The sequence below is a fragment of the Onychostoma macrolepis genome, chromosome 04 (assembly GCF_012432095.1).
Source record: "Onychostoma macrolepis isolate SWU-2019 chromosome 04, ASM1243209v1, whole genome shotgun sequence".
NCBI lineage: Eukaryota > Metazoa > Chordata > Actinopteri > Cypriniformes > Cyprinidae > Onychostoma > Onychostoma macrolepis.
In genome coordinates, this window is record NC_081158.1 from 12,892,748 (window position 1) to 12,914,133 (window position 21,386).

At 36.9% G+C, this 21,386-nt stretch overlaps 1 protein-coding gene across 1 annotated transcript; it reads right to left on the reverse strand.

Annotated features, from left to right (window-relative positions):
* Window positions 1–10,007: 10,007 nt before the first annotated feature.
* Window positions 10,008–12,019, reverse strand: LOC131539415 (gastrula zinc finger protein XlCGF8.2DB-like). The gene has a single exon (XM_058774002.1). It carries the CDS (start codon window positions 11,957–11,959, stop codon window positions 11,021–11,023), a length of 939 nt encoding a protein of 312 aa, XP_058629985.1. The 5' UTR covers window positions 11,960–12,019; the 3' UTR covers window positions 10,008–11,020.
* Between the last annotated feature and the right edge of the window lie 9,367 nt (window positions 12,020–21,386).

Here is a 21,386-nt window from a genome sequence, read left to right on the forward strand (position 1 = left end):
GGGCGACGAGGGAGTCGTCGTTTGCAAATATTTCGATCTCTGACATCGTGGCGATTGGGAGTACCAATGTTGCAATACTGTAGAGAGGACGAAGGTAAGATAGCTTGGCTATTTATAGAGATCTCCTCTTGGCTGATAGGATAGGCTGTGTGATTGCTGATGGTGTATTGGCCGTGTTAATTATCTGCGCGCGCTCCTCCCGAAATTTGTTAATAAAACATCACTTGGCGATCACCTTTATACCGAAGTAGGCCTCACCATCCTGGTTCATCACCTCAGGGAAAAAAAGCCTGTGTCATTATATCTTGATGCACAGGAGGTGTGGTATCAAAGATCCCAGAGCAAAGCAAAAGAGTGCTGTATTATGCACTCACATTGCCTGGAGGAGGCAGAGATGCTCCACCTCTTCCTGTGTGTGAGATGCTCAGCAATGAACACCGTATTCCACCACTTACATTTTGGCTAATGCAGTTTCAGCTGAAACTGTCGAAGTACACCAGGCTCAAAGTTCAAAAGGTGGAAACGGACTACAGTTGGGCGTTACATAGCATTGACGCATACCTGGAGTGGACCCATGCCGTGTACATGAAGACCAAGACATGGGCAGAGATTAAAGGAATTACTGTTTTGCATCTCTGTTCAGCCCACATCATCAAGGCCGTCAGTGCCACCATTGGCAAGAAGACTGACGACAAAGGACTAAAAGAGTTTTCTACATTTGTGTTTGCCAGGCTTCAAAACACAGTAATAGTGGAAGCAGCAAGTGAAATCTTCAAGCACTTTTGTGTTGTGCTCCTGGCCAGATATGAAAGTGCAACAGTCCATAAAAGCCGTCAATTTCTTGATGACCTGATTAGAAACAAACAAGAAGCCATAGAAGACTTTACAGATTAAGAATACATTGACATGTAGGAGAATGAAGAAGAAAGAAGTTCAGCCAATACAATTGTGGGCCGATCTCCATATTCAAGGATGTTCAAAAAAGTGTTTGAGGAAGCAAAACACACCGTGGATTCTGAGGAACATGGAGATGAAGATAACAGGAATGTTTACCACTGTCCAGAAGTCCCCATTGTCCTGATGGATAATTATATGGGAATCTACCCATTGTGGAATGGTGCATTTCTAGGAGATTTGAGGAAACATGCATCGGACAAGGAGAACACCAGCCACACATCAGATTCTGGCAAGACAAGGGACACCAACTGCCATGTGGAAACATGGTTCGGCATTGTGAAACATTCAATTCTTCACAAAAAAAAAAATTCAGGGGAGGGGAGGAAAAAAAAACTTGTGCCTAACTGTGGTGAAGCAATTACAAAATTCCTTTTTTAGAAATTCTGTTTAAGTGCTCTTTGTACTGCATTTCTAAATATTTTAATGTTTATGTCTTAAATCCTATAGATGGCAAAACAAACAGTTTTACAATTTCCAGATATTCCCGATGCCTTTGACATAAATCCATCCAAAACTGCCATTTCAAAGCTCCGAAAAGAAATGGCTGCATTCTTGCTTTCTGCCTCAGGTGATGTGAAGAAACAATTCATACATTATACGATAGAAGTTAAATATTGTATTACAAAAAGTTTTTACAAAATGTTATTTTTTTACTCTGTAAATATTATTTTTTCTTCTATTATAGATTCATTTGATGAAGTCTGTGTGTTGTGTGGACTATACCAGCTTCCACAAAGCAAGTAGACTGTAAACACAGCCACTGACTGGGTAAATGGCCTTTATTGTATTATGTAACATCTGTTAAATACAGTTACACCTTAGGAATTGTTAGATTTATGCTTTATAAATGTGTAGTGTTATCATCTTTCAAGCCATTTTTTCCCCTCTTTTTGGCAGACTCAGTGCGACAGTTGTGAACACTGGTTTCACAATTCCTGCCTGACTTCACCTGTCCCTGATGAAAAATCTCCATGGCACTGTGTCTTGTGTGGAGGAATAGGACATGTTCCCTAGAAAAAGCATAGGCAGTGTAATTTATATCCAAATGTATATATTTTTACAATTGCACTATTTTCTGTTTTATAATTGAATGCTTTTTTTTTTTTTTTTTTTTATTCTTTGGCACTGTTTTATATTGTAGAACTGATTGTTTTTTAAAATGATTTTTTATATACTGTTCCTTTAGAAAATCATTTTAAAAAGTGCCCTTTTTTGTACAATTGCACTCTTTTTGTTTTTAAAATGTAATGTGTGTTGTTATATACACTTTTTTTTGCACTATTTTGGGTTTTGTAACTACTATTTTGTATATGAATCTTTTGCACTATTTTCTATTGTAGAACAGATTGGGTTTTGATTTATTCTAAAATTGTCTCTTTTCAATACTGTTCATTTAGAAAAACATTTATAACAAATTGCACTATTTTGTGTTTTAGCACTGTTTTGGGATTTATAACTTTTGTGTATCATTCTTTTTGCGCTGTTTTCTATTGTAGAACTGTTTTTTTTTTTTTTTTTTTTTTTGGACCTTTTAAATACTGTTCCTATAGTAAATTATAAAAAAAAAAGAAAAAAAAGAGTATTCTCAGAAATGTACAGTTGGCTTAATTTCTTCAGCTCAAACAGTGTTTAAGTGTAATGGATTTATACCAGTTTTACTGTATATATAAAATAAATCAAGGGTCAGGATGTATGAGATTAATAATCAGGAAAAAAAGCCTTCTGCATCAGCCAGAATAATATTCAGAGTAATTTACAGTTGTTTTGATTAACTTTATCTCAAACAGTGTCAGAGTTTAATGATCTTAAGTAGGTACAGTATATACAACATATGAAAAATATGGATCCAGTACTGTATATAAAAACAATAAAGTTATAATATGAAAAACCAAGCCTTGTGCATGATAGGGAATAATATTTAGATATTTTTACAGTTGGGTTGATACCTTTATTCTAAACTGCTTTAGCGTTTAATGAATTTAAGTGGGTACAGATGTATAAAACATGAAAAATATGGATTCAGTACTGTACATAAAAACAATGAAGGCATGATCTGAAAAAACAAGCCTTGTGCATGATAGGAAATAATATTCTGAATATTTTACATTTGGTTTGATACCTTTATCTTAAACGGTGTCAGAGTTTAATGAATTTGAGTAGGTACAGTACATAAAACATGAAAAATATGGATTCAATACTGTACATAAAAACAATAAAGGCATAATCATAAAATGTAAGACTCGTTGGCGAAGGTCCTGAGGAACATAAGTTTGATCGTTGGGGCAATTCGGTGGAGTAGGGTCATTAGCTTGAGCTTCTGTGATTTCAGTGAGAATATCCCATTGGACTGGAGCTACGATTAATGTTGATGGAATGATGGTTTCATTGATGCTTCCCAGAGAAGGTGAAGAGTCATGGAGTCTTGACAATGCATCGGCTTTGCAGTTCTTGGACCCGGGTCTGTAGGTGACTTTGAAATCGAAGTGTGAAAAGAACAATGACCATCTGGCCTGCCGGGGATTGAGTCGTTTGGCTGAGCGGATATGCTCTAGATTACGGTGATCTGTGAGAACAGTGAAAGGAACTTTAGCACCCTTTAGCCAATGTCGCCATTCTTTGAAGGCTGCCTTCATCGCCAGCAACTCGTGGTCTCCAACGTCATAATTTCTTTTGGCAGAATTCAATTTGCGTGATTAATAAGCACATGGGAACAGCTTAGGAGGGTTGCCCTGACGTTGAGAGAGAATGGCTCCAATGCCAGTGTTGGAAGCGTCAACTTCAACTGTGAATTCTAGATCTGGGTCTGGGTGATGAAGGATAGGAGCAGTGGTGAAGCGATCCTTGAGCTGTTGGAAAGCATTCAAAGCTGACGGTGACCAGTTTAAACGCTGTCTCCCCCCCTTGAGCAGCGAAGTGAGCGGAGACGCTATAGTGCTGAAGTTACGTATGAATCGCCTGTAGAAATTGACAAAGCCCAGGAATCGTTGCAGTTCTTTCATAGTCATGGGTTGAGGCCAGTTTAGCACTGATTGTACCTTGTTATTGTCCATAGTGACCCCGTCGGCGCTGATGATGTAACCCAGGAAGGATACTCGTGTTTGATGGAACTCACACTTCTCCTCCTTAGCATACAGCTGATGTTCTATTAGACAATTTTAACACTGCCCGGACCTGTTGAACGTGCGTTTCCAGAGAATCTGAGTAAATTAGTATGTCATCGATGTAGACTACGACCCAGCGATTGAGCATGTCCCGAAACACATCATTGATGTAGGCTTGGAAGACAGATGGACTATTGGAGAGACTGAACGGCATAACGAGATATTCATAATGCCCAGTGGTCCTTGAGAAAGCTGTCTTCCACTCATCTCCGTCCCGGATGCGGATTAGATTATAGGCGCTGCTGAGATCGAGCTTGGTAAAGTACTTGGCAGTACGAAGTTGTTCTAGGGCGGCTGGAACCAGAGGCAGTGGGTAATGGAATTTAACGGTGATGTCGTTGAGACTTCGGTAATCGATGCATGGTCGTAGACCCCCGTCCTTCTTTTTGACAAAGAAGAACCCAGCTGATGCAGGAGAGGTGGATGGTCTAATGAAGCCCTTAGCCAGTTCCTCCTCAATGTATGCTTTCATAGCCTCTGACTCAGGTTGTGATAGGGGAAATACTCTGCCTCTCATTGGCATAGCTCCAAGAAACAGATCGATGGCGCAATCACTGGGTCGATGTGGAGGGAGTTGAGAGGCCCTTGACTTGCTGAACGCTTCAGAGAGATCTTGATATTCTGCTTGGAAGATCTGATATGACTGGGGTTTCTGTCAACAAAGGAGATTCAGGGTTTGTGGCATGAAGCTGGAACTGCAGGCATTTCTTTTGACTCTGACCATTTTTGAATCTGCTTAGTGGTCCAGGAAATACGAGGGTTGTGTCTCTCCAGCCAGGGTAAGCCGAGAATCACTGGATTCTGTGGTGAATCAATGGCGAAGAGACGTATGAGTTCGGTGTGGAAAGAGCCGACTTTTAGAGTGAGGTCTTGGGTGGTAAATTTGATCAGTCCTGTGCCCAATGGGCGTCCATCTAACACTGCCACTGCCACCCGGGATTCACATGGAAGGAGATGAAGTTTGTGAGAATTAGCAAAATTAATATCAATGAAGTTTCCCGCTGCCCCAGAGTCGATTAGAGACATCGTCTCAACCGTAACGTTAGCATTAGCTAGAGAGACGGGTACATCTAAAATATTGGGAGAAGCACTCACCGCAGTAGTATCTTTGGTTGATGGTCGAGTGGGGCAGTTGACTCGCAGGTGCCCTCAGTACAGGCAGAGGTGGTTTTGCATCCTTCGTTCCCTTTCCTCCGATGACAAACAAGTGACTCCTACTTGCATGGGCTCAGGTTCTGGGGTAATAGTGAAGGTGGACGTTTGAATGGGAGAGTGTTATGAAGGACGTTGTGAGCGCAGTAGATTGTCGAGGCGGATAGCAAGATCGATAAACTGTTCCAGCGTTTTTCCTTCATCACGACATGCCATATTTCACAGGCTTGGTTAGGAGTTTAAAGGCCAGGGTCTGGACCAAAGTCCAGGCGTGGTTGTGCACTGGCCATAGTTTAACTGACCACTTTGGACCCCTTTAGAAACCAGGTTAAGCCTCAAAACAAGAACCTCCAGTCACAGTTTGCTACACAGAGAGTCCACTTATTAGTGCTTGTTTGACTAAGGTCCCAAGGAATTTTAAATGAGATATTTATTGTGCTGTTTTAAATTTTTTGACTGTGATATACTATATTAAGTATATAGGTGTTATAAGTACTGTTTAAATGTATCCTTTTGTTTTAACCCTCTGTGTGTTCCTCTTTCTCAATCATGTGTCAGTTAAAATGTAGTTTTATAAAATCATGTTATTTATTAATATTTACTTATAATAAAATTAGGGGGGTACCAGCACAAGGGTTCAGACATTTAGGGCTAAATTATTATAAACAAACCAAGAACCAATAGGAGCACCGAACCTGATGATGCAATTAGCGCAACAACTTCAAACTTCCTCAGGGAAAATGTCGAAACAAGTCAGGTGGACAGTACAACAAGAAGAGAAACTTATTGAGTTATGGAGGGAAAAGGAGCGTTTGTATGACCGCTGTATCATGATACATCTAAAAAGTAAGTGGCTTGGAGAGAGATTGCTTTGGAAATACAAAAATCAGGTGAGATACCTTATCACCGTTTGACATATGCCTGCTAAGAAAAACAATAGAAGCCCAATAGAAACCATCACAGAAATTCCAATGGTTTCCATTAAATTACCATTATAAACATTCCTTTTTGTAGTGTGTTTTGGGCATTTTTCCAATAGGATTTAACATCGCACCAATAGAATCCATCACATACCAGTAGACACCATTATAGTTTCCATTAAACTATATTGGGTTTCAACAAGCTTGGCCCCCCTAAATTTGTAGTTTGTCCTGTAAACTGTAAAAAAAGGAAAACATCACCAGCTGCTAAATTCAAATTTGCCTTCCGTGGCTGGCACACAGCCAGAGAAATACAGTACATGCTTTTACAGAGCTGCGCATTATCCAATCACCTACGATTTTGTTGAGCTTATGAATGCAATGACCAATCAGAGGCATTCAGATGAGTCATCGTCGCTGACATGCCACTGTTTTGTTCACCACACACGCTCGCTGACTGAATTCTCTCATCAGAAACAACAAAGTGCAGATGTACGAATGTAAGTAAGATATTCATTCACAGTGTAATCAGCTTTAGTGATTATAATGTGAGTTTGTGAGAGTGCTTGAATTCGCTAGACTGAAGCAAAGTCCTTTTCAAGGAAAGTCTGTTCACTCGGCGGCCATATTTGCAAAGCCTCCGGGCAGCTCAAACAAGACCAAGTCCTATTTAAATGAATAGGGGAATCCTGAAATCTCAAAAACTCTTGCTGAACTCGCGATTAAATTACAGATTTCAAATCAGCAACAAAATCTGAAATGAACTGCCCTATGAATGTTTCTTATGCTCAAATAGCGTTTAAAAAGCTTATTTTTCAGGCCAGACCTTCCAACGTGCTTATGACTGCGCATCGGCTGGTCCAGCCTCAATTTTCTATGGGAACCAGAGCTTCTAACGGCTGCTGCAGTGACAGCAATGACTTTACCAATTAACAACTGGCTCTTTCATTTTTCATTTCATTTATTAGGCGGAACTATCCCGCCATATTGCGCATTGCAGTTTCTCCCATTCATAAGTATAGGAGTGAATCGTCTTTGTTATTATTTCAAAACTGCATTTTGAATTTACTCGGGTTATCTTTGTGTAACATTAAAATTAGTTTGGTGATCTGAATCTTTTAAGTGTGAAAAATATACAAAAAAAAAAAACAAGAAGGGGGCAAAAACCTTTTCACAGCACTGTAAATGTCAAGCCAAAACAAATTAATTTAAAGTGAAACTGAAGCCTTCTATCATTAGGCATGAATCTAAATCCATATTTGCCACATATTAGATATACTTACTTCACTCACATTTTTGCCCTAAAACATCATTCACATATAACAGCACTGTGAGGCTGTGGTCACACTGAATGGTACAGATTTTAATGACATTGACATATATATTTTTCAGTGATTTTAATAAGAAAACTACAGCTAGCCAATTTAACAATTTCATAATAATAATAATCTTTATTTTCTAGCACCTTTAAATGTTACATGTCAAAGCACTTTACAAAAATTAAAACATCAAAATACACCATTAAAGACTATGACATAAACAAAAAGATGAGAAATGCGTTCTAAACACTTGAAAAAAATAATAATATGGAAATAAAATCATTTTCAACCAAAAGAAAGATAAAAATTATTCAGAAAAACATATCCACCATGACCCTCACAAAAATCCCAAAAAATATTACAGCTGTTACAAGTCAGTCCCTGTCTCCATTCTCTTTGGACTACAAATCCCATAATCCACCACACAGCACTAATTACACCTACACCTGCTTCCTATCCGGCCCCCTATAAAGGTTGCACTCACCCATAGTTAGGTTGCAAAATATTGTTAACTCTGTTACATACCAAGCATCTGCCCGGTTACCTTGTCTAGTCTAGTCTCGTTCCTGTGTTTTGCCGTTGCCTGTTCTCTGTTTGATGATCTCTTGCTGCCTGCCCTGACCATTTGCCTGTTTTCCCGAATTACTCTACTGGACCGCTCTATTTGACTCTGTTTGCTGGTGATTCGATCCCTGCTTGTTCCTGACCACGCTGTTTACAATGAAAGTCTGCAGATGGATCCACACTCTGGTTGTCATGCTTGCTCTGTAATAACAGCCACAGTTTTAGAATGGAATTGTTTATTTATTTGGTATGAAATATTGACGGTTATAAATAAGAGTTTTGGCACACCTGACTGAGTGGCATTGTTCTAAAGAGTTTTAATTCACACAAGATAAATTAACCTTGGACGAGCACACCGGCGTATTCACTTGAATTATTTTCTTATAATAGCATAAGAACTTAAATAGTTATTTTTGGTCATAATAGTAGAACATCATTCATATAGCTACTTTTGTATATTAGGCAGTTTGTAATATGGAATTGAAATAAACCATCAAATCAAAAACAAAATATAAAACGTTATGCAAATATGCAATATTTTTAAATGTACTTTTAGATTAAAGATTTTCAGATAAATATTTTTAATATATACACATTACATATTTTTCTTAAATGTATACATGTATGTGTGTATTTATATATACATAATAAATATAGACAGTACACACACACACACACACACACACACATATTATGTAAACAAAATCTTTTATTTTGGATGTGATTAATCACGATTAATCATTTGACAGCAGTAATATATTATATAACGTTATAAACACTATTCTCTCACTTCTGTTAACTGTCGTAGGCAAAAGCTGTTCCGTCGGATGACGTTGGTGTAGTGACGAATGCCGAAGAGGATGGTAAGCAAAAAATGAGGATTTGTAAAGTAAAATGTTGGAGGATTTCAATATAAGCCAAGAGGAGACTGGTTTTCCTTTGGTAAGGAAACTTTGCTTCCTTTTGCTCCTGTAAACAAACGTTGGTTTTCGTGAGACTCACACGCGCATGCGCTATGCCTACGTCTGCCGGAAAGGCAGTCTCTCGTGTACGACAGTTAGCGGAAGTTACAAAACTGCTTATGTCGTTTTAAATATGGATTTTTCTTTTTTACAAAAATGCCTATGACTATGTGTTCCTTGGCTACCATGCTGACCAACTTAACAATAGTCGCTTAACAATTGCTACCACAAGCATTAGCCAAATATTTTAATGTTGAGCAGCGAGCTTATTGGCTACCGATACAGGAGAGAACCAATCAGCCGTGACATGTGATAATGATATATTGAGTTATATCTATCGGACTGCGCCATCTAGAGTTTCATGCCAGAACTTTGTATTTATTTATATATATATATTCCCCTTTTGAGCTAATTTGCTACAGGACTGCAGGCTATACAGAAAGCGAGTAAAGAACACCCTTTTTAAAATAACTGAAGATGACAATTATTTAACTACAATCAATGAATCTGCCAAATGAATCTCTTATTTACATTGTGTGTGCACTTTGAATTTAATGAGATTTTTTATTAAAAAAATGTATAAATCACACATTTACACAAACTACATGTAAGATGTTTGAAAGATTTTTGTGAATATAAATCAGAGTATAAGTTTGTGAAGTTAAACAGATTAGCACAGGCAGAGGTTAATGTATTCCTCAACTTTAAAGGGCACCTATTATACCCCGTTTTACAAGCTGTAATATTGGTCTTGGGTGTCCCCAGAATGTGTCTGTGAAGTTTCAGCCCAAAATACCCCACAGATAATTTATTATAACAGCTGGAAAATGTCCTTTTTGGGGTGTGTCTAAAAAAAAAGCTGATTTGGAGTGTATGACTTTAAATGCAAATGAGCTGCATATTCCCGCCGCGTATACGTCTCTCTGCATTGCAATAAACAGCGAGTATAAGCAACATAACTGAGAGCGAGAGAACTGGTGTTAAGCCGTACATATGGGAAGTCAAATGTACTGAAAGTGGGACAAAACAGCGCAACGTTACAGAGCTTGCGCCGTGCTGACCTGTCATCGGCGCGGATGCGCTACCGAACAGTGCGAACTAATCTCACATGCACAGCGCTGATCAGTTAAAAATACTTAATGTACGCACACAAATACGGTTAAAACGCTAAGCACTATAACGACATGACATTCACAAAGGAGTCTGGAGTGATACACGTATTTAGGTAGATTTTGAGGCGCATTATCTTGAAAAATTAAAGTAACCCACTGCGTCCTCAGCAGCTCAGATGTTGGGAGAAAATGAAGACTCTTATGTTCATTCTTGCACACAAACACAGAGCACCGGGATTGCTTGCGAGACATTGTTGACGTTACAGCTGCTCGAGCACGGAGAAAATGAAGAACAGGGTAACTGCTGAGGGAGGAAACTATAGCAACGCAGGGCTGTCAATCAACCCCGTGGCCCGGCCCTCCGAAATGTGATGTCACACTGCGAGAGAATCAAAACAGCAGGCCTAGTGAGACTGAATTGGTTTAAAGGGGATTAAAAAATGAGGAGTGGGTGGATTTTTATTATTGTAGGGTGGTTGTGTTCACACACTGCCAACACACATTTATGTCCAAACACCATGTAAAAGTGGATTTTGCATAATAGGTGCCTTTCAAGTCACTTTGGATAAAAACTTCTGCCAAATGAATATAACTAAGAGTGCATCTATTGTACACTTAATTTGCCCTCATAGTGACGCTGTGACCCAATCGCACTTCAAATGTGGCTTCACTTTGGGACGCAACTAATGTAATGCTGATTGAGTTAGAATAACAAACTGGAAGCTTTAAAAGGAAGGTGGTGCTTGAAATCATTGTTCTTCCTCTGTTAACCATGGTTATTACCTGCAAGGAAACACACACAGTCATCATTGCTTTGCACAAAAAAGGGATTCACAGGCAAGGATATTGCTGTTAGTAGCAATCACACTGGTTCTACTTAACATCCAAACTCTGATCACATGTAAACGGCTTCTTTTCAGTGTGAATCTTCATGTGTTTCTTAAGGTTTCCTTTTTTAGTGAAGCTCTTTCCACACTGGCAGGTGAAAGGTTTCTCTCCAGTATGAATTTTCATGTGGCCATCGTGGTTTTGTTTATGTGTAAAACTTTTTCCACATTGAGAACATATGTAAGGCTTCTCTCCAGTATGAATTCTCAAGTGGTTTTTAAGGTTTGATTTTCGAATGAAGCTCTTTTCACACAGTTTGCAGGAGTAAGGCTTCTCTCCAGTGTGAATTCTCATGTGGTCATTAAGGTTTCCTTTTTGAGTGAAACTCTGTCCACACTGTTGGCAGGTGTAAGGTTTCTCTCCAGTGTGAACTCTCATGTGGCCATCAAGGTGTTGTTTATGTGTAAAACTTTTTCCACATTGAGAACATGTGTAAGGTTTCTCTCCAGTGTGAATTCTGACGTGGTTTTTAAGATTTGATTTTCGAACGAAGCTCTTTCCACACAGTTTGCAGGTGTGAGGCTTCTCTCCAGAGTGAATTCTCATGTGAAGATCAAGGTTTCCTTTTTCAGTAAAACTCATTCCACACTGTTGGCAGACAAAAGGTTTCTCTCCAGTGTGAACTCTCACATGGTATTTAAGGTTTGCTTTTCGAATGAAACTCTTTCTACACAGTTTGCCGGTGTAAGGCATTTCCACATTGTGAACTTTCATGTGGACTTTAAGGTTTCCTTTTCTGCTGAAACTTTTTCCACACTGTTGGCAGGTGAAATAACTTCTATTTGCTGTATTTTGAGCTCTTTTTTGTGTCTTTTCAGTATTTGAGAAACTAAATGATTTTTCTCCAGTCATGAAGCCATATTTCTCATGGTGAGCATTAACTTCCTTTTTACTGAATTCTTGACTCTTCTCTTTTGTTGTCATCAAGTCTAATGCAAGAAAACAAACAAAAAACAAATCCAAATTAACACCATTTTTAATGGCACAAAGAACAAACATCAAAACCAACAACATTTAGGTCTGACCAACACTAAGCTATTAAAGGAGGTTTTAAATGTAATCTCAAAAACTCTTCCCATTATTCGAAGTGATAATAAAATGAGCAAAGTTTATTGTATAATCTTAGTTGCATATTTTTCAGTGCTCATTTTCGAGGTAATGGATGTGATCCAGGGGCATATAATTAGGGGGTGACGCTAGGGTCATGTCCCTAAAAATATCCAGCAACTACCAAATTGTCCCTAGCAATAATTTTGATCAAACAATTAAATATGTATATGTTTTTGTAATTTCGGATGCATCTGAAATATATCATACTATTGATATTACCTAAGAATTTTAAATAAATACGTTAGAAAACTGTGCACTTTTTATATATTATCAATTTAATACATAGATGGAGTAAGAATGTAAGGCAGTCGCACACTGGACAAAAAGCGCAGCGTCGTGTTTACAACAACTCACAGGTAGCCTATTGCACCCAGTTCAAGACAGCAGTCCAAAACCTTAAAAAAAAAAAGTTCAATTAACAAAGTTGCGTTGATGAGTTTGAAATACTGTGTTTGACAAAACAGCAAACAGAAAAACAAAGTGTGATCTATGGGTATTATAAGCTCTCTATATAAAGCATACAGACAGAAAGACAAACGCTGTGCTGAAAGATACACAACACACAGTCTTCCACCCTAGGATGAAGTCATTATGTACATTAACATTAATTTGGGACAATTATAATGTGATTTTATGGAAACTATGCGAGTGGTGCTCTGCGGTGTGGCAGGATTTGGAAGAGCGTCTTGGATCGCTGCGAACTTTAACTTCAACTGAATGTACAAAGTTAGCTGAAATATTATCAAAATAAAAAAAAAACACTGAAAGAAGAGTGTGCGCTTTATCTGTCAATCAGATGCCCATAACAGTTTTGTTATACAACAACAGTAGAATTTCTTTCAGAATCATCCTGGGTCCAATTCGATTAATATTAAAATAAAGTTATGCGTAATTAAGACACCTATGAATTCAGATTTCATAATGAAAACCAACCTGTTTGTTCCTCAGTATCTTCATGTTTGACTCTGAATGTTTCTTCAATCTGCATGTCTTTACTCTCCTCTTTAATAAATGCGATCTTAGTTTGTTCCTCAGTATCTTCATGTTTGACTCTGAATGTTTCTTCAATCTTCATGTCTTTACTCTCCTCTTTAATAAATGCGATCTTAGTTTGTTCCACAGTATCTTCATGTTTGACTCTGAATGTTTCTTCAATCTTCATGTCTTTACTCTCCTCTTTAATAAACGCCATCTTTACAATAGTGTCACGTGGATCTGTAAGAGATGAATCACAGATTCCTCAAGTTATAAGCAAGTGTGAAGTGCTCTCAATTCACTATTAACTGCAGAGCATTTGTGATATTTCTAGTTAAGAATTAAGTATCTTTATATGAGCTTTTTTTTCAGAAGAAAGAAATATTCACTGATTAAAGCTGTACATGTTCAGTTTCATCAACCAGCAAAAGTATGACAGTATACTCAGGTGTCATGCTGCCTTCACATGCAATCAGAAATTTCCTATTTCCCACATAGGAAGTCATGATTACGAGCTTGTCGTATTCAAGTGCTTTAATGTCGTAAAGAATAAAATGTAGCATCCCACTGGTTGATAATCATATAAACAATCACCGTGCTATACATGCAGTTTGCTGACAATTCTGGAATTTCGGTCAAATACATGCTTATTTCACTGCTTATAAAATATACAATATGCTTCGCGTGATCGTTCATATCTAGCCTATAAATACACTACTTTAGCAACAAGACAAAGGGATATAGTTGTTGTGAGAACAGCATTGACAGCATCAATGGTTGTTCCCTCCACCATGTTTAAAGTTTATGACCCACCCAACTCGGAAACTCTGATATCGAAATTATTTCTGAATTTCCCAGTAGTAAATACGACTTGAGTTCACATCCAATTTCCGATTAGGAATCTCGTATTTGGGCGTTTCTTCAACTAGGGTCACTTTTAGCTTTTTTGAAGTTGAATAAAAAAAACAGTAAGTAACACAGTCTCATAAGTTTAAATAATTTGTCTAGTTTTAAGGTCTGTAAGAGAACAAACTTAGATTACAAGAGAAATTGTTAATATTTTAAATTTTTTCCAACCTGCAATGAACAAATGTCATTTCCACCACATCTCAATATACAGCTGTTATTTAAAAATAGAATAACTTATGCCACTCAAGAATTGTGTAAGATCATTTTTGTAACTAGTTTTACCAGTTTTTCCACAATGTACAATAATTATACATTTGCCAATGAGATAAATTAACTGCCCTAAGGACTAACTGCTGAACTGTACACCTGTCACACTCTGAAATTTAATATCGGTTTGGGTAAGAGCTTATTAGAAAATAAATATAACTTAAATAACTTGAATTTTTATATTAAGTAGAGCATGATCTCATAAATTGTGGATACATTTTTAATGTGCGATGAGAACTTTTTCAATATTTTTTTACAAATATGTGTGGTGGTGGAAATGACAGGGTATTGTGGAAATGACAATGAATTAACGTGAATGTAGAGAAACAGCAGAAATATTTATTAGAAAAAGTCTTAAACTCATCACACTCATTAAACTCAATTCACAAAGTCATTAAACATATCAACTGTACTTTGTTACCATAAATGTCATTTCCACCACAGAGGACAGTGTGGTGGAAATGACATTTCTGTAGTTTTTTGTGAAAAAATGGAAGATAGCTTCACTGATTAGCTTTGAATTAATACTTAGCATTTCATGTATGCAAAATACTCTTATTTAACTTACAATTTTTAGCTTTTTAAAAACACCCTTGAAAGTACAGAATGTTTGGAAATGACGTAGAATTTAGACAAAGATATTAACTGATCAAGAAATATTTACCTTGATTTTTCTTCATTTGTTGTTGATGAAAATTTAAATTTCCTCCATGTCCAACATGTGCTCTGATGTCACTGAACATTTCCATAGAAACCACCTAAACAATCTTTCACACAAACTTTTTAAAGGGACATTACAGCGTTGTGGTGGAAATGACACCAATACTGTGTGACAGCTATATTTTGTATAAAAAGTAATATTGATAGTGGTCTCACATTAAATACTATAATGTATTTTAATTATTTTACTAGTGCTTCATTCAGGTACATTAATTACATTCTAAATACATTCTACTAACAGTACGATTTTGACACCTATAAGGAGTTTGAAAAGTATGAAAAAATCATAATAGAAAGGTACTAAATAGTTTTTAAGGTGGTATTATTGTTAGTTTGACAAAGAAAGAGGAATTTGTCCAAAATTATATGTATTTTAAAAAACATGACCAAAGAACATAAAATTGCCCATAGTCTAAGAATCACTAATTTACAATAATTCCGATAGCACGTGAAGGCTGCATTACTACTTATCTGTCATTGTTAGGAGTGAATGATGTTCAGTTTCTATATGTAAGATACATTAAGCAGTTTGTTAGAAACACTTAAAAGTATAGAAGTATATCCGGTAACACTTTATTTCAATAGTCCACTTTAGACATTCTACTAACAGTAAGTAACTTTGCAACAATATGTCTAGCAACTAGCAGTCATTAGAGTATTAGTAGACTGTCTGCTTAATATCTTCTAACACTTTACTTTGATGGGTCCACAACATACAACATACTGAGTATGAGAAACTTTGCAAGTATATGTCAACTTATTCGACTAAACCTACCCTACTGAGAGTTAGTACACATGTAGTTGCAAAGTTACTTATATTTAGTAGAATGTCTAAAGTGGACTATCAAAATAAAGTTTAACCATACATCCTTCACATGGTATTACAAAGTACAAATAAATTTGATTATATTAGTGAAGTTATAGTTTTAAGGCAAAATACCTACAAAATCCAAATATGCCTGTAGGAAACTTGGAAGTGAAGATCAGGAGTCTGAGTGAGTCTTCAGCAGGTTCTTGATTGAGATGGTACTGTGTGGCGCTGCAGTCATCAAGACTGACTAAAGCACTGAATCACTGCAGTTTATACAGATTTCAGGAGGCCGTCATTTGAATATAAAGTATGCAAATGATGTAAGCAGTTACAGTAGTTTGCTCAGATTTTCAGCAACTCTAATCCAATCAGCATAACTATAACACTCATTAACAAAGAAATCAGGGAGGGTCACACCTACAGGCATTACATTCACACTCAACCCAGAGACTGATTAGCATGAACAATGATGATCACTTAAAGTAATGGGACAGAAGCAGCGAGAGGCAATAAAGACAAAAGGCGACAGACTCACTTACCGTGATTTTACATCTGTATTCACACACACCTAAAATAAGAGATTCATTTTAATATTTATATCCAATTTATCTTTCTGCTAACTTTCTATGGCTATGGTTTAATTTTGATCAAAATAATAGTATCTTAATTCATGTGCATTTGTAAGAAAGTAAATATGTATTATTTGGAAGTATTTTGTAGAATACAAATATACATTACATAAATTAACAGTGATTAAATAGTGATTATATAAATTATTCTTACAAAATTACAGTAACAAAATATACCACCTGTTGCATGTGTGTGTGACATCAGCACTATTTAAAATATGTGACCCTGGATCACAAAACCAGTCATAAGTAGCACAGGAATATTTGTAGCAATAGCCAAAAATACATTGTATGGGTCAAAATGATCAATTTTTCTTTTATGCCAAAAATCATTAGGATATTAAGTAAAGATTAATATCCTTATTATAGTTTTTCTTGATTGCTAACACACTATAACTGATTCATTTGGCCCAATTTTCCAAACCATTCATACAGTTCCCAAAACAAAGACACGTTTCTCAAAACTTTTAACACATTTCACCTGCTTTCACACACGTTCCAATTTGCTCAGTGTTTTCTGCAAAACTCTACACAAAAACACCATCATTTTGCACAGGTTTAACCATGTTCTCGTTCAGAAAACACAAACACATAATATAATTAACTCAAGCTGTCACAAGCTGAGCACAATCAACACACAATTATGCACGTGTTAACACTAAGTAGCAAAATTGATGACACACACATCAGAATATCAGGTAATATAAAAAGGGCCACAGGTGATCATTTGCTTTGGAAAATGGACCCTAACGGTGAAAGAGCAGAAAGAGGTGGGAGACAGAGAGGAAGAGGAAGAGGAAGGGGCCAAAGAACATTTGTTCCTGACGAAATACGGGCAACACTAGTTGACCATATTCTTGTGCATGGGATGACCGTGAGGGAAGCTGGCCAACGAGTTCAGCCGAATGTGAGCAGATTTACAGTCGCGTCTATCATTCGAACATTTAGAGAAGAAAACAGGTACCTGATATTTGCCAAAGACACTACAGGGTTTTTATACTATTTAGACATACAGTTACAAAAAAATTTAGATAAGAGAACCTTCATTGTTCTTCTGTGTACAGAACTGTATCATGCTGTCAATCCTTAAACTCATAACTGTTAAATTTGTGTTGCTCAGTATTAGTTGTCCTTCTATCTACTGTATTTTTGCAGAGTTGAGAGGTGACTGCCTGGGGGAGGCATACAACGTCTTCTGACAGAGGACCAAGAAACTGCAATTGTAAATATGGTCATTGCTAATAATGCAATTAGACTGCGTGAAATTCAGAGAAGAATTATTGAAGATCAACAAGCCTTCTCAGAAATTAATCATATAAGTATTTCTACAATTGACCGTATCCTGCATCGTAACAGACTTCGAATGAAACGGGTATATAGGGTGCCTTTTGAAAGGAATTCAGAGCAAGTCAAGAATCAGCGAGTGCAGTACGTACAGGTACTAAGTGTAACTCACTAATGTGTTATTTAGTGCTTACAGGTAAAGTTATTCTTATTGCTTGCACATGTACTCAAAACATATTTTTGCAGAACATGTTCAAGTTTGATGGAAGAGATGCCCTGCATGAATATATATTTATTGATGAGGCTGGGTTTAATCTAACTAAAAGGAGGAGAAGGGGGAGGTCCCTGGTCAGCGTGGGGGCAATGTGACACTGTGCGCTGCCATCAGTCACCATGGGGTTCTCCACCATCATGCAACCTTGGGCCCTTACAACACACATCTCTTGGATTTTCTCAACCATCTCTATGGTTCCATTATCCAGCATGAAGCAAGAGAGCCAGGTCGGGCCGAGCAGCCTCAGTATGTTGTAATTTGGGATAATGTAAGTTTCCATCGTGCTGCTCTGGTCCGCAATTGGTTCAATGACCATCCCAGATTTTCTAACATGTTTCTACCAGCATACTCCCCATTCCTCAATCCCATAGAGGAGTTTTTTTCTGCATGGCGGTGGAGAGTATATGATCGAAACCCTTACGAATGGGCAAACCTTTTGCAAGCAATGGAAGAGGCCTGTGGTGACATATCTATAGAGTCGTTCCAAGGCTGGATAAGACACAGCAGAGCATATTTTCCCCGCTGCCTTACAAGAGAAAACATTTATTGTGATGTAGATGAAGGTATGTGGCCTAATCCTGCCCAGAGACGTGATGGGGTGTCGAGGGTTCTAATCAGTAACTGATCAGTGGTTTTTTTTTTTTCTTTTTGCGTGTGTACGGTAACTGACAGTAAACAGTCTTTTGTTGCATACTGAGTTCATACTCAGTTCTTTTTTTTGGAAAGTGTATATACATATTAAAGTCCTGTAATAAAAAATAAAAACAATTCTAAATGCTTCTCCTTTTATTTTATTGTACCTCCACCCTTCCGCTGATTCCTGATTACCAGTAAGAGGTTTTAGTAACGGTGTTTTGAATTGAGTGCAAGTTGGTGTGTAGTTTTGAGATTGTGTTTATAGTTGTGAGAAAATGGTGAATTGTTTCATGAATTGTGTGTTAGCAATCGAGAAAAACTGTAATGTTCCATGAAGATGGTTTGTAAATTTCCTACCGTAAATATATTAAAACTTAATATGCATTGCTAAGAACTTCATTTGGACAACTTTAAAGGCAATTTTCTCAATATTTTGATGTTTTTTTTTTTGCACCCTCAGATTCCAGCTATTCAAATAGTTGTATCTCAGCCAAATATTGTCCTATCCTAACAAACCATACATCAATGGAAAGCTTATTTATTCAGATTTCGGACAAATTTGAAAAATGTACCCTTGTGACTAGTTTTATGGTCCAGGGTCACATGTGTCAACACAGAATTGAACTTAAAAAAAATAGGACTCTTACTTTCCACCTTTTATTTCCTTTTATGGAGTGATGTGACCAAACTGGAAATGAATCCAAATTTTGGAACCAAAAAAGGCAAAACTCATGAGCAGAACAAACATGGGGGTGGACCAGTCAACACAGGGGTGTTATGCTGCTTCAGGAAGGGCAAATCTTGACTGCTTGAAGGGCATCATGGATTCTTTGAAGTTTCAGGCCATTTTGTCAAGACTTGTGATGCTTTCAGTGCAGAGACGGAAGCTTGATGATCAATTGAATTTCCTGCAGGACAAAGTACACATCCAAATCTAACTATTCTTGGTTCAACGATCAATCGAAGAATGTTCTTGAGTGGCCAGTTCATTCTCCAGATTTAAATCTCAGTGAAAATATTTGGTGGGATTTGAAAAAAAAAGAAGTGAATTTGAAAACCAAAGATTATCAGTGACTTTGAAGTTTTTTCAAGTGAGGAATGAGCCAAGATTGCAGTAGAGAGTCTCAGAAGCTTCTAAGCACTTACAGGCAGTGTTCATTGGAGGTTATAAAGGATAAAAAAATAATTATTTATTAGAGCTGATTAAAAAACACATATACATACACATATGTACACACATTCCTATGTATCAAATAAAAATAAGCATAAAAAAGTATAATTAATAAAATGTATAAACTAATAATTGCCTGGAGTTAACTTCAACTTTTGAGAAGATGTTGCATCTTAATAAATTTGCCTTAATGTAGAAAGAATTGATACATAGTTTACGATATAATCGCTATTTGTATTCTCCAAAACACTTCCAAATCATACGTTTACTTTCTAACACAGGCACATCACAAAAAAGTCTAGAAATATAAATGATGTTTAAATTCTAAACGTCTCTTTTGCTTTTGGTGTGTAAATACAAATGTAAAATTACTCATTTGTCTGTTAAGCTCTTGGTGTTTCTGTCTCATTTCTTTAACTGGTGTCATTGTTAATGCTAATCAGTATGTGAATTAAGTGTGAATGTATCTGAACTTTACCTGATCTCTCTGACAACGAGTGCTATAATTGCTCACATCCTTTGCACACTGTGTTTAATCTGGTGATCTGAGTGCTTTGTCTTCAGCTGTAAGAACAGCCTCCTGAAATCTGTATAAACTACAATGATTCAGTGCTTTAGTCTTGATGACTGCAGCGTAACAGTACGGTCTCAATTAAGAACCTGCTGAAGACTCACTCAGTCTCCTGATCTTCACTTCTGAGTTTTCTATATGCTTAATTGGATATTGGTCATATTTTTGGCTAAATGAAGAAACTGAACAGGCACCGCTTTAATCAGTGAACCATATATTCCATTCAGCAAAAATTATATTAAAAACTAAATTCCTCATATAAAAGAACATTAAATCAGAGAGATCAAGCACAGACTATAATTATTACATTTGGATTTATTTTTCTGTCTGTTAATTATTCTGATCTTAAACAGGACAAAGTGTTCAAACACAGAAAAACTCCTGGTGAATCGACTTAGATTCACGTGACACACTATTATAAAGATGGTGTTCATTAAAGAGGAGAGTGAAGATTGAAGAAACATTCAGAGTCAAACATGAAGATACTGAGGAACAAATAGGTTGGTTTTCATTCTCAAAGCTGAACTCACTCATTTGATCTTTATTAAAATGTCCAGCTCTACAGAAATAAAGATCTAAAATTAATACATACATAGCCTAAACAAAACCATTATATTGTGTAACATTAAACTCAGTATCTACTTTTGAGGGGAAAAAAATTAAAACAATCAGCACCACAGTGGAAAATGAAACCGTATCTATGCTGACTGGCCCAGATCGGCACGGAATGGAACGGTTAAGCAAAGAGAAGATTTTGGCCCAATAAGCAGCTAAAGATGCTGCATACATGCAGCATGAGCAGTTTTTAATCTAAATTAGATTTTATCATTTCAAAATTTCAATCAAAAACGGAATCTGACTTCAGTTTTGTGAAACTATGCATAAATATCTGTAGAAAACAAAAACAGCAGACGGGCTGAATGAGACGCAAATTCACTCTCTGACAGTAGGTGGTGCTTATGGAACAGCAGCAACATAATATGAGGCGCCACTT